Source organism: Candoia aspera, chromosome 2 (assembly GCF_035149785.1).
Source record: "Candoia aspera isolate rCanAsp1 chromosome 2, rCanAsp1.hap2, whole genome shotgun sequence".
Classification (NCBI taxonomy): Eukaryota; Metazoa; Chordata; class Lepidosauria; order Squamata; family Boidae; genus Candoia; species Candoia aspera.
Window position 1 is genome coordinate 121,766,026 of NC_086154.1, and position 13,977 is coordinate 121,780,002.

The 13,977-nt window shown below is 42.6% G+C and overlaps 2 protein-coding genes across 2 annotated transcripts in view; one reads left to right on the forward strand and one right to left on the reverse strand.

Moving 5' to 3' along the window:
• ARSG (arylsulfatase G) overlaps nt 1–13,977 on the reverse strand; it is a 588,957-nt gene that overhangs the window by 314,120 nt on the left and 260,860 nt on the right. The window lies entirely within an intron of this gene.
• The window catches only part of FAM20A (FAM20A golgi associated secretory pathway pseudokinase), a 61,841-nt gene that overhangs the window by 19,688 nt on the left and 28,176 nt on the right, over nt 1–13,977 (forward strand). Inside the window, exons 2-3 of the mRNA XM_063293459.1 lie at nt 8,953–9,134; nt 13,887–13,937. Coding sequence (XP_063149529.1) covers nt 8,953–9,134; nt 13,887–13,937 — 233 coding nt within the window. The remainder of the gene's footprint in view (nt 1–8,952; nt 9,135–13,886; nt 13,938–13,977) is intronic.

Here is a 13,977-nt window from a genome sequence, read left to right on the forward strand (position 1 = left end):
CTTGGGTGGCCCTTCACAGTTTAGCTCATGGCATCATTGAGGTGCTCAAGCTCCAGCACCATGACAAGGTAACGATCCTTTGCTGAAGCTTCTTACAAATAGGTCTTAGAAAAGGTTGAACAGTGTTGTTGTACCATTTCCTCATGCTATCTGCATGAAAGATGACAGACTCAGAACTATCTCCCAGAGCCAAGCTTTTGTTAGTATATATAAGGCACTTTTACAAATGTCTAGCCTGCAGTCCATAATCACCCTATACATTAATATAAAGTTACAGTAATTCTCAGATATTGCCTGGGGTTGTGGTTCCTATGATGAAGTTTGTTATTTGTATTGAGCTAAATTCATTTATTCCTTCCTTTCTAGCTGTAGATTGTTCAGAATTTTCAAGCTAATCATTTTGTCCCTACAATTATTCTATTATCACACAGCAGGCTTTTTCACACAACACTGTAAGCTCTAATGATGGTTGAGTGAGGAGGTGTGGGGGAAGGTGAAAGATGAGGTACTGGCTCCCATGTGAGGTAGGATGGTGGTTAGGTATGGGTCGGAGGAGGGAAACACAGCTGCATATACTGAGGGAGATGTGGTGAGGGGTACCATGTAAGCCATTCCAGAGGAAGAAAGACCTCCAATTTGGTGCCCCTACATGGGGACCTGGTGGCCAGATTGTTGGGACACCTGGCCTAAGGTTAGTGCTGGTCCATCTGTAACAAGACCACATCAAACCATGATTGGTGGGCAAATGGGCAGATCTGGTGTGTATCTCTGAGTCTTGGCTGATGGAGAATGATGACGTTGCCCTCTTAGAAATCAGCTCAGTCTGGTTGTGAATGCCTCATTGTGGGAGGGACAATGCCAGTAGCCCTCAAAAAGGTGTTGATTCACCCCCTCCTTAACTGGACCTCCATAGATCTGGATGTATTAGATAACTACTGCCCGTCTCCAACCTTTCCCTTCTTGGTAAAGGTTATTGAGATGGTGATTCAGGACCAACTACAGAGAGCCCTAGAATAAGCAGATTATTTGGACCCTTATCAGTCAGGGTTCAGACTGGGGTATGGAGCAGTGTTTATGAACTATAATTTTCTCATATGATTCTAGGAAGGGGTGGTTGCTACCAGATAGCTTAACAGCAAGAGGAAATCAGTTGAAGTCACTTGGTGTGCTTCATGTCTGAGGGAAGATTTAAAGCTGAGTTTCATCAGTCCAACCCCAGGGCTCTAAACACTACACCATGCTAGAACAAAAGGGAATATGTCCCTTTTTCCAAGGCTTCTAAAATTAAATTTTAGTTTTAAATTATTTGAAGTGGTACAAAATATTTGTATTGCTGAATATTTTCAGCATGCACAGATTAGTTACCTGTCTGAGCCCCTTGCATAGCTAAATCAGGGGTCAGAGAGTTTCAACATCCCTTTCTGCATCGGTTGAGTAACAATGATCCTATTTAACTAAAGTCATTCTGTAGCCAATCTTGAGCATAATGAGTTTGGACACAGACAAATCAGGTCTGATATACCAACATACATACATACCTGTACTTTGTTCTTTTAGAGATAAGCAACATTATGCAAAGGTACAGAGGAAAAGCTCAGTCCAGCTTGATGAGCAAGAGATGGATATTGTGAGTTAAATAAAACCATTGTTAATTTGCCAAGAATTTACTAGTACAGAGCAGGGTTTCTCAACCAGGGTTCCATGTAACCCTAGGGTTCCACGAGAGGTCACTTGGGGTTCCCTGGAAGATCATGATTTATTTAAAACATTATTTCAAACTCAGGCAACTTCCCATTAAAGAGGTAAGTCTCATTCTTTATTTTTAGTTTAAGAACACTGTTAATGCATATATACAGGCCTACCCATGAAACAAATATAATGATTTTGTAACTTCTGGCTTGTATTTGAGCCTGAATGTGCAGGGGTTCCCTGAGGCCTGAAAAATATTTCAAGGGTTCCTCCAAAGTCAAAATATTGAGAAAGGCTGATATAGAGTATCTTACAACCTGCAGCTTCTCTCTAGATAATTGTGGTTTTATTGCATTAGCAGAACATCTCTGAATGAACTAAAACAAATCCATTTAAAATTTGACAAACTTTATTTGATTCAGAAATAAAATGGACTCCATTAATCCAGTAGAATAGAAATAGCTTTGAGTCCTTTGGTAGAACAGAGATCAGGCTTGAGAACAACACAGCCAGCATACACCTAAGCTACAAATGCACATTATAACTCCATCCTTCCATGACTCCACCTGATTACTCTTCCATGGAGAGGCAGAGCTCCTACTTCGGTCAGCCTCCCAAGCACTGTAGCAGCCCAGCCACAAAACATTGAAAGCTCATATGAAAGGAGAAATTAATCCTTGATTTGCCCCTTCTGGATGTGGTCCCCTGCCTCAATGTGGAGAGAGATTTGTATGCCATGTTGTCAGGACACTGCCATTGTCTCATCTCCAGCCCACAGCGGAGATGGCTTCAAGTTGGCTTTAGCTGTTCCAGTTTTCACGTTGCTCCAGTACCTCCTCTTCTCCCCAAACAACTGGTGCCATGGACATGATCTAGCATGCTTCACTGACAGTGCGGTGGATGATGCAGTCCGGGGCTGGGTTTTGCGCTGCTCCTATTGGCTACCATAAGCTGCTGATCTGGGCACACTCCACCCAAGAATACCTGAGTGCTGTTTTCCAAAGCTCTTGTTAGATCTTATGTTCCTGATAATACCTGGGTTTCTCAACGCTAGACCTGTTTGTCAAGCACAGGTTTAGCCTGCTTTTCAGTGCTCATCTGCTGCACAGGAGGTCAATTCAAATTCAAATCCAAACCAGGGGAAAGAGCCACATTCTGCTCCCCCCCCCCGTGTGTGTCTGGTTCTGCCACCAAGGAACAGATTACAGGTTTTCCACTGTTTCTGCTGATGAGGGTTTGGGGTGGTCATATTTGTTACCGGTTTTTTTTACCTGGGGACAAGGTGCAGTGTTTTGCCTACTCCTACCCCATTTGGCATACTTCATGCACTTCCTTTGAGTGCTGCCCGCCACGAACGGGCCTGCCCAAACTGCCATTCTTTGCAGTACTGGTTCAGGAGGGATCCCACCCCATGCCCTCCTCTGGACCTGTTAGCCTGGCTACAGAGTAGAGGAGACATACTGGTTGAAGCAGCAGACAGTGCCCCACAACGCCCCACTCATTCCCTCTTCCATGCCTGCAATCTGTCATCTGGGTGGTTTCTTTTTATGTATGTATGTATGTATGTATTAAATTTTATTAAGTTTCAAAGAAAGGATAAAAACTACAATAAAAACAAAACAACTTCAAAAAATGCAGAAACACAAGAGAAGAAAAATGTTTTTAAATTTACAAGAAGATGTGGCTTCCAACTTTTAATAGCAAGGATATACAAAGTTTCCATAATCAAACTCTTACTCTATATTAAACCAAAACACCACATTATTTCTATAAATCATTCCCCTTTAACACATAATAAAAATCACTAAGTACAGTTACTCCACCCCCTTATATTAAAATAAAGAAAAAATTCTTTATAAACTTTCTGAACATCTTTCTCCACTCCAGAAGATAAATCATATATAATTATTGCCTTCCTACCACTATTCTATACATTTCTGTCTACTATAATAGAAATCAAATTGAAAGGCACATAAGTTGTCAGTTTAATATACTTAAAGGTATAGCAATTTCAATAATCCCAATCTTAATAAACCCAAAAAAACCCAAAAAACAAAGCCAATCCAAAACAGTAAATCCAAATCTTTAAAGGCAAATAACATCAGTCAAATCCTTAAAGCAAACCAAATAAATGTTCTTCAACCCTTATCCCACTTCAAAATAAACCAGAGCAGTTACATGTTCCCAAGATATGCACAGAGCTTCCTTCTTAAGAAAATCAGACAGCCCAGCTGCCCCCCTCCAAAATTCCAGATTCTTTTCATGGCATTCCACCAGGAGAGCAACCCTACTTATGGCTTGCAGATCACTCTCTCCCCTAGATTTCTCCAAATCCATTATCCAATCTTCATCCAGCATCTTGACAGAAATCCCAATCTCAGTCTTAAAAGAAACCTTTCTATCGCTCTTAGATTCCTCAATTTCATCCACCCCATCCCCAACCTGATGGCACATTTTAGCTCTCATATTTTCCACAGTGTCCTGGATATCTTGCATAAAGATTTGATAAAAGTCAAAAGATATTTGTTTGAAGTCCTGGTGAAGGTTGGAAAGGATCTGTTTGAAATCCTCCATGTCTTACGCAGTAGATTATGGCACCCCCAGGAACTTAATCAGCGAAAGTTGAAGATATGGGAAAGTTCGAAAGTTGTTTACACAAAGTGAGAGTGAATAGCAGACTGTTCTCAAGGGAAAGTAAAAACAGAAAGCTGAAGATTCAAATCAACTGGTCAAAAGCAAAATGTGATCTGGCTGCAAGCTGCCATTTTGGAGGACAAATGGGATAATTCCAAGTATTCTCCTTGACCTGGAGAAAGTTTGGGTTTCAGGAAAGCCTTCCTGAGCCCGAAAAAGGGTTTTGCACTGTCCGCTTTGCCTGCCAAGCCGGGCACAGCCGTTCAGTCCGCCATTCCCACCAGAGGCCCCCATCTAGTTTATTTCTGAACATGGGTCTAACTCTCCTTTTAAAAGAGCACTAAACCCATTTCTAAGAATTGCCCTGCTGGCAGGCATCAAGGATGGGAGTAGGATGATGCACAAGGGAATTCTGTACCTGCAGCCTCTTTGTCAGGGAACTTACGAGTTGCTTGCTGCTCCAAGCATCTGTCTACTCTTCCCCATCCACATCCCAGTACTCATTCAAGAGAATAACTGTCAAGTGATGCTTGGTGGGAAGGGAAACAAAGTCAGAAGAATCCACCAACTTTCCTTCATTTGTCCCACATTAAAACTATAAGAGTAACACCACTTGGTGACCCTATCAGTGAGGGCTTAGATACCAGGACAGCAAATGTTATGCTGGCAAACTTTTCTGTCAGCTCAGGGGTAGAAAAAGTATAAAAATCAGAAAAAGGGAGTTTCTACAGAAGTCCCAGTTATATGGGCTACTTGTCGTTATTCCAGGAGCCCTCTGTTAATTTCCTTTATGTGTTTGCATGACGGAGCTCACCAGGGAAGGTTACACCCAAGGCTGTTCAGAGCTAAAATTAATCCTCTCTAACCCCAGTACTAGGGCTGGGCTGCTGTATTTGGGCTGCAAGAATTCTGGGTGACCACTAGATGGCACCACAGAGTTAAGAGTTTTCTAGAGCAGCCCAGTTAAGGGTTTGGTGCAAACACGGCCTTTGTTTTTGTCGCTGACTCTGGTGACACATGCAATTACTGGATTTATATCTCTGTAAGAGGTTGACTGATTATTATGGTTTGGAAAAAGCTCAATGCCCCGTTATTTTTTAGTAGTCTTTGAAACCACAAGTGTCCTGAAGCATAACATAAAAAGGAGCTAAAGGCCATTCTCATCTTAGAGTACTTAGCATAGGAAACAATTTCAGACTTTTTCAAATGTAATTGTACCCAGCATTTGTTTGCCTTGTAACTACTGGCTTTCCTTAGCCTGTTCATTTTAAGACCAAGTAAAGATACAGAATGCACATTTGTCTACAAGAATCAGAACTGGAGTAACGGGTGGGTCGGCCTTCCAGAGAGGGCCATTTCTCTTCAACTTGCTTATCTGAGTCATAAAGCAGATTTGCCCTGCAGATTCCCAGCTGCTGAGAACACCCTGGGCTGCCAGCTCTTAGCAGCCACTTCTCAAACGCCCAGCAAACTGACAGAAAACAAGAAAAGGGCAGAGGGGTCTTGGGTCAATGGATGGCAATATAAAAGGGCCCTAGACTTAGCCAAGATGCGGCTGTTACACAAGCAGTATATTATATCATTGTTTATTTTATATTGTGAGTTTTTAACCCTATGTTAATCACCCAGAGTCACTTTGCGAGATGGGCAGCCATCTAAATCGAATGAATGAATGAATGAATGAATGAATTTAACCCTGGGAAAACAATCGTGTTTTCTAATGCAGGCCTCCAATTTGTTGGAGGCTGGATGCGAATCAGGAGGCAGGAGTGAAGCCAAAGCCAAATATGGGTAGAGGCTCCAATTTTCTGTCTTATGGATGGCCATGTTTTTATACCCACAGCCCCCCTTTTTCTTTCTGACACCCCCTTTTTTCTCTGTTGCTTTTCCTCTTCCTCAGTCCCAGCTTGCATCAGCCTGTCAGGAAAGGGACAGATCACTTTTACCAAAGGTTGGAAAGAATGAATTGCTTGGAAAAGGGCTGTGAATTGTATGAAATTAGGACTGTGAGCTGCATGTGATTCGAGGGTCACAAATTGCCAACCCGTGCTTTAAATCTTTCGGCTCCTGAGGGTGTAGCAGTGATGTCATCGCAGGATTATCAACTACGATTGCCCCAGGTGGTTTCTGAGGCAACCAGCTTCCACCTATTTGGAAACCATTTAAAACAATAATCTTTTAAACTAAACAATAATACTCTTAGTGGTTCTAAGCTCAAACATTCACAAAACCAAAGTGACTCACAGGTACACAATGTAACACTCTGCCATCCAGACCAGACTATGCCTTCTTTCCAATCTAGCTGTGGGCATGGTGGGAAGCTGAAACAGCAATGGTGTCTGTGAACCGAGTTTAAGGAAATCTGACTGGCATTGCCTGCTGTTGCTCACTCATTCCTGACATGAACAGAAGTGTTGCCAGTGATTGGGAGAAGGAAGTGAGGAAGGCAGACGGCAGCCAGACAAATTGTTCACTTGGGCCAACATGGTTTATTGCAATATGGATGGCAATGCTCAGCCTGTTGATTGTCCAGGTTGCAGCCTTGGATCTCTCCAGACAAATTATCTATTGTGCCTGCAGTTCTCAGATATATAATTTTATTAAGAATTTTTATTATAGTAAAGTCTAATATAAACTAAACTTAAAGAAATAGAATAAAATAGAAAGAAAGAATAAAAGGTGCAAGGAAAAAGAAAAAAAGAAAGAGAAGAAAGAAAAAAGTAAGAATATAATAAAGAGAAAAGAAATATATAAAGAAGTTACTTCCAACCTTCATCACAACAACTATAAACAAATTGACTCTTCACCCCTCTAAGGTTACAAACATTTATCTCTTCATCTCATATTCTATCTCTTATCTATAAACAAATCCATAAAACATCGTCTTTTCGGTCCTGGTGTCAGCAGGAAGTCCATAAAGGGTTACCAGAAGTAACAACATATCTTGTTTTAACCTTGATCAATAAACCAATTTTATTTGATCAAGGTTAGATTCCTTCCTTTTACTTCTAACAGTCTTAATCTTTAGTTCATTCAAATATTGTCACAGGATTTGATTTCTCTTCATTTCTTCTTTGTCCCATCACACAGAGTTCTTCAAGACTTTAACAAGTGTCTTTTGTAAATCCAGTAGGAAAAAATTGTCCAAGTCACTCTCTTGATTTTTCATTTGTATTTCCCTTTTGAATTTTAAAACATCAGCCAATTTTTTTGTAGATCCAGTGAAACATCCTTTCCAAGTCATACTCTTGGCCTGTCAGTTGTAAATTTACTTTCGATACCATCTCTATCTTGTCAGATAAAATTTGTTCTACATCTGTCATTTCTTCAATAACATCTTTTGGACATAGTCTGTCCATAGAAGCAGATATTGTTGATATTATGGCTACTATTTTCTGATCCCATTCTTCAGAAGTCTCCTTCAGTATTTTCATTGTTATAACATTTTACATTTTATAGGCTTGTATTTTTTTTCCTCTACCAAAAATCTTTAGTCTCCCCCTCCAGTGTCCATGAAAATAATGAAATTACTTGTCTCTGTTATGTCTTCCAAAAAAACAAAACAGATCTATTTCCCATGAGAAGCTTTTTGTACTTTATAATTCCAAAATCGTATTGTAAAAGTTTCAATATTCCAAATATGTCTGAACCCTTAGTCAGTTAATAACTTTCTAAGATCAAAATCTTATTTAGCTTTTTGCTGTTTATTTCAGATTATTTAAATTCTTAAGTTTATGATTAAAATTTTCTCTCACTCAGGATTGAAGGCAGACTCACCTGGCATTTTCAGACTTGTTGGTCTGAAGGTCTCTAATAGCTTAGAAGTAGTTAATGAGCTATTTCCAAAAGTGATTAGAAAGTGAGGTTCGCACACTTAGTGTCCTTTAAAAGGCTCCACCATGGTTGTGAGCAAGATGGCTAATCCCTTTGATTCCTGGTGCTCAAACCTGGGTAAAACCACTGTCCTGTGGTCTCCTTGTGAGGAGCAGCCATCTGGAGCACATGTGGGCAATCTCCCATCTTCTCTTTACCCAGAGAGATTCCAAGGGACCGGTCTACTTACCGGTTCCTTGGTCTTTGCCGTGGTCATCGGTTCCACTTTCACAGACCCATCTTCAGTTCACCATACCTCTCCCAGAAGTGTGCCTGCAGTTCATAGAACCCGATCTGTATGGAATTCCTACCATGATCCTTTTCACATGTAGGCTCCTGGGGGCACCAGAAATCCTAGGAACAGAGAGATCTTTGTTCTTTAAAGGAAGACCAGTCTGAAAGCAACAACTCTTTTAAACAAGGTAAAGGTATTTGACTCTATAGAAATATTCACGTAGTTTTCTTGCAACAGTATGGGAGTGGCTTGCTGGTGCATTCTTCTGGACTGGATGGATGGATGGATATGAGTGCACCTTACAGCCCTGGAATTTTCTGATGGTCTCCCTTCTATATACTAATCAGCCCCACCCCAACTTAGTGGCTGAGCCCAGACCTTTGGGATCAGTGATTTCTGAGAATTTCTGCCAATTGTATGGAACATGTGAACATGTTTTGAATTTATCTATTAGTGAGAATTCCTTTGAAGTGCTTTTTAATATTCGGGTAAAGACAAGTTCTCTGCTCCATGTATTTCAGAAGACACCAGGTTTACAGACAAGAACGCAACCTAACCCTGGCTTCAGTGATTCAGCTCAGACAGGAGGCAAGCTGGCTCCAGTTCCACTTGGGAATCAATCGCCATGCCTTGTATCCACGGGCCAGCCCTATGGTTGACCAGCTCCTTCAGGACACGCAGGAGTTCAGTACCATCAGTGCTGGTAAGTAATGCTTTGAGTTGTTCTTAAAGTATGGCTACCAGAACTGGGGTGCAAAGCTAATCCAGATGACCACTAGGATGCAACAAGTGTAATGATTGCCTATTCCAATAAAAGGAGTCTCATCAGTAGTTACTAGAGAAAACTAATTTATTGAATGAATAGTATGCAAAGTACGAAGAAAGCTGAGAATGAGCAAAAGCGCGCCAAATGCAAACTTAAAAAGCCTTGCTCCCGTTGCGAACCCTCCCCTCAGGCTAGCATAGCAACCACCCACCCCAGATGCTAGCAACCGTTAGAATCGGCCTGAGAAAGTAACCTTGAACAGCAGAGATAACCCAAACACACATTCCAGAAGATCACAAGTCAGCACAAAGGAAATTTACCAGCGTGGCCAGGCAGGCACGCAACTGCAGATATGACATGTGAAACGTTACGAGGAACCATAAACATCGGAACGGGAACATGACATACTGCCCCCCCACAAAGAAAAAAAAACTTAATTGTTAAGGCGCGGGTTTATCAGGGTAAGCAGCGTGAAACTGAGCAACCAAGTGGGGAGAGCGCACATGCCGTGCAGCAACCCACTCCGGATGAGGGAAATGCTTCCATCGAATCAGATATTGCAGAGTGGAATGGAAACGTCTAGAGACTAATATTTCCTTGACTTCGAAATGTTGTTGACCATCAATCATTATGGGGGGAGGTGCAGCCGGCTCAGGATGCCAATAGGTAGACTCCACGAAGGGTTTAAGCAAACTGCAATGAAAAACAGGGTGTAAGCGCTTGAGATTGTGAGGTAAGTCCAACTTAAAGGTAACAGGATTAATCTGAGCAACAATAGGAAATGGACCTATGAACTTGGGCGCCAGTTTTTTGGATGGTTGAGGGGATTTGATGTATTTGGTGGAAAGGTATACTCTATCCCCTATTTGAAAAACAGGTTGTGGTGCCCTTTTTTCGTTGGCATGTCGTTGATAAGTGGCTTGAGCATCGGCTAAAGCTTGCTGTATTTTTGGCCAGGAATCTGCCAATTGTGAGGCCCAATCGGTCGGGGAGGTGGGTGAGGTAGACGGTGGAGGCAATTCAGGAATAGGGACAAAGTCATGCCTGAACACAGTACGGAAGGGCACCGCCCCAGTACTTTGATGCACAGCATTATTGTAAGCAACTTCAGCAAACGGCAGGAGGTCTACCCAGTTGTCTTGTTGATAATTAACAAAAGCACGTAAATATTGCTCCAACGTGGCATTAACAGCCTCAGTATTTCCATCTGTCTGAGGATGGGAAGCCGTGGATAACGCCTGTTTAGTGCCCAATAGCTTCATAAATTCCCGCCAAAAGCGTGAAGTAAATTGTGTTCCTCTGTCGGTCACCAAGCGGGCGGGGCTACCATGTAATCTGTACACGTGAACTAGAAAGAGGCGTGCCAGCTGTTGTGCAGATGGTAGAGACGCACAAGGGACGAAATGAGCTTGCTTCGAGAAAAAATCCTTAACAACCCAAATGACAGTCTTTCTCTGGCTAGGAGGTAGATCCACAATAAAGTCCATAGAGATTTCCTCCCAGGGGTGGGAGGGATTGGCCACTGGCTGCACAAAGCCCTGAGGTCGCCCCCCTTTTCGTTTTGCAGTAGCACAGACAGGGCAAGACTTGACATAGGCTTTCACATATCGCCGCAGGGTTGGCCACCAGAACTGTTGGCGCACTAGATGAATAGTTTTTGTAAAGCCAAAATGCCCAGCTGTTTTATCGTCATGAGACCTGAACAGCACGGTTTTGCGCAAGGTTACAGGCACATAGAGGCGATCATCTTTCCATGCCAAACCTTGCTTCAAAGTAACCTCGCCCTGGTTGTTTTGCAACCAAGTATCCGATTTCAACTCTGCCAGAAGCTTTTGTTGCAAATCTGCAGGAACGGATACATGTATCGCGCTAGGACCGGCAGAAGTGTCAGGTTGCTGCGCTCGCGTCTGACTGCGAGTCACTGCTGCTAGTGCCATTTGGGAATCTGTCCAGAGGGTGCCCACCACATCTGGGGCTGTTCCCGAATCTTGGGGTTGCCGCGACAGTGCGTCAGCTAAAAAGTTTTTCTTTCCCGGAATGAATCTGAGTTTAAAATCAAAGCGACTAAAGTACTGAGCCCATCGCACTTGCTTAGGGCTGAGCTTGCGAGAGGCAGTAAGGGACTCCAAGTTTTTATGATCAGTCCACACTTCAAAAGGGTGTGCCGCCCCCTCCAATAGTTGCCTCCAATTCTCCAAAGCGGCTTTCACCGCAAAAGCCTCCTTCTCCCAAACATGCCAGCGTCTCTCTGTCTCAGAGAATTTACGTGACAGATAAGCACAAGGCTTTAATTGTCCTTGCTCATCGCCTTGCAATAAGAGGGCACCAATAGAAAAGTCTGAGGCATCGACCTGCACCACAAATGGTCTGTCAGGATCAGGGTGTTGCAAGATTGGTTCAGAGGTAAACAGTCGCTTGAGTTGGTCAAATGCCTGTTGACAAGCAGGCGTCCATTTTAGGCGTGTTCCTGGATTCTTTGATTTGCGGGTGTCTCCTACACCCTTTGTTTTGAGTAATTCAGTCAGGGGTAAGGCAATCTCAGCAAAAAATTTTAAAAATGGACGATAGAAATTCGCAAATCCGAGAAACGATTGTAGTTGTTTGCGTGTGTGTGGGGGTTCCCATACCAAAATAGCCTCAATTTTGGCAGGATCCATTTCAATGCCTTTATCTGAAATCCTATACCCCAAATAATCAATTTGTGTTTGATGAAATGCACATTTGGATAGCTTGGCATATAATTCAGCATTTCTCAATTTGGTTAGCACCTGCCTAACCAATTGCACATGTTCTTTCATGGTTTTTGAATATATTAACACATCATCTAAATAGACCAAAACCCCATTGAATAAGTGGTCATGCAAGACCTCATTTATCAATTGCATAAAAACCCCAGGTGCCCCAGCCAATCCAAACGGTAACACTTTATACTGAAAAGCCCCAAATGCATGACAACAAGAGTTAGAACCTCTGGTAGTCAGCCACATACAATTCATGTTCTTGAGCTTCATCCTCAGATCTCAAACAGAGCTGTGAATTAGTTTGAATAGTCAGTTTCTTAGGATCCCAATTTGCATCCCAGGGTTGCATAGAGTCAGAAGATCTTGGGTGTTTTAATTACATGTAAATGTAAATAATCCTAACTGTTGTCCTGATCCCATCTGCAGGGAGGGACAAGGGAGGCAAGTGATGGCATACCCATCATGACACAATCATGCAAGTGACATATTGTACCCCCTTGGCATAATGATGTCACTGACATGAGTTTATGAATTACAAATTATTTGTATGATGATATCATTGGGTACATGCCATCATTGTGGCTTCTCCCAGACATCTGTGCCCTCTTTGCTCTTTGGAGTGTGGCTTCCAAGATAACATTCAAGTAAAATGCCCTCAGTCTGAAAAAAAGCAGCATGTTCCAATCCGTTTGAAGAAGTCTGTCTTATTACAGTGGCAATATCTGTTCTTATAGAGGAATGGGCACTTTAGTTAGTGGGGGTTCCTCTGATTTTTATTGTATTTCTTTTGTGACTAGTATAACAAAAAGCTTCAAGTAGCATTAAACGAAAAGAGACACGTAATCGGGAGGAACTGTCCTGTTTCAGGTTTCAGACTCACACACACTCAGTTGCTAGGTGAGAATAGCAATTTATTCAAGGCTGAGCAGATGACAGCAGACAAGGGAAGGAATGTAAACCAACGAAGTCTCTTGGAAAGAAAGCTTGGTGGTTTCACTTTCAACAGGAGCATGCAGAAGTCAAAATCCAGCCCAAAGTTCAGAGAGCCATGTCAGATTTGTCAGCCTGTCCAAGGTCAGAGTTTCACAAGCAGGACTCACAGGAATGACACACCAGAACAGGAAATCAGACAGTTGTTTCCAACCGAGAAACATGGGCCAGGGCTGCCTCTTAAATAAGGCTGCAGCCAGCTGTCTTTAATTAAGAGAGTTACTCCCTTGTTTGGCAAGGAGCCTCATTAAGTGTCTTTGCTCTGCTCTCCTTTCTACTTGCCTAGTCCAAGGGCTTGGAGGCCGTACGTCGTCATCTGATTGCTCCAGCTGTTCCAGTGGTGCCTGTGTCTGATCACCTCACCTGAGGCTGACATTCCACTAGTTCAGCTGGAGCAGCTTCTTCAGAGTCAGAGTCCTGGGCCATGACAGGAATTGTACAAGGGAATCTGTTCCAAAGGAAGTTGAAAGTGCAGTCTGAAAGCCCCTGGAAGAGAGCATTTCTTGGAGGAGAAAATTCTGGTTGGGAAACCCTTTCTACCTCCACCGGTCTCCATCTTCTTGCCAATATGGTGTGTGTGGACAAGGGGTGGAAATGGTAGGATATGGCAGAATGCTCTTCACTGGTTTCTGCTTGCAGTGAAACCCTGAATGTACCCCAAAGGAAACTTCTCCCAATTGTGCCTCCTCTCGTAACCTTCTCTAAGGTTTGGGAGAAGCCACAAGGAAGTCATGCACCTGATGACATCATCGTACAAATAATTTGTAATTCATAAACTCATGTCAGTGAGATCATGATTTCATTTTGCCAGCTAGTCCGGTTGGTCCCCTTACCTGGTCACCCTTCCAGCTTGTATGGAACATAGCAATCCTGCTGTTGCCAGGGCATTCACACCTCTTCTATCTTCTATCTCCCTTCCTTCTAAGAAAACATTCTGGGGTTTTCTTTTTCATTCCAGATTACAGCCAGGATGAGAAAGCCTTGCTAGGGGCCTGTGACTGCTCCCAAAGTAGGTGAAATGATACTCTGTCTGCTACCATTTTTGACCA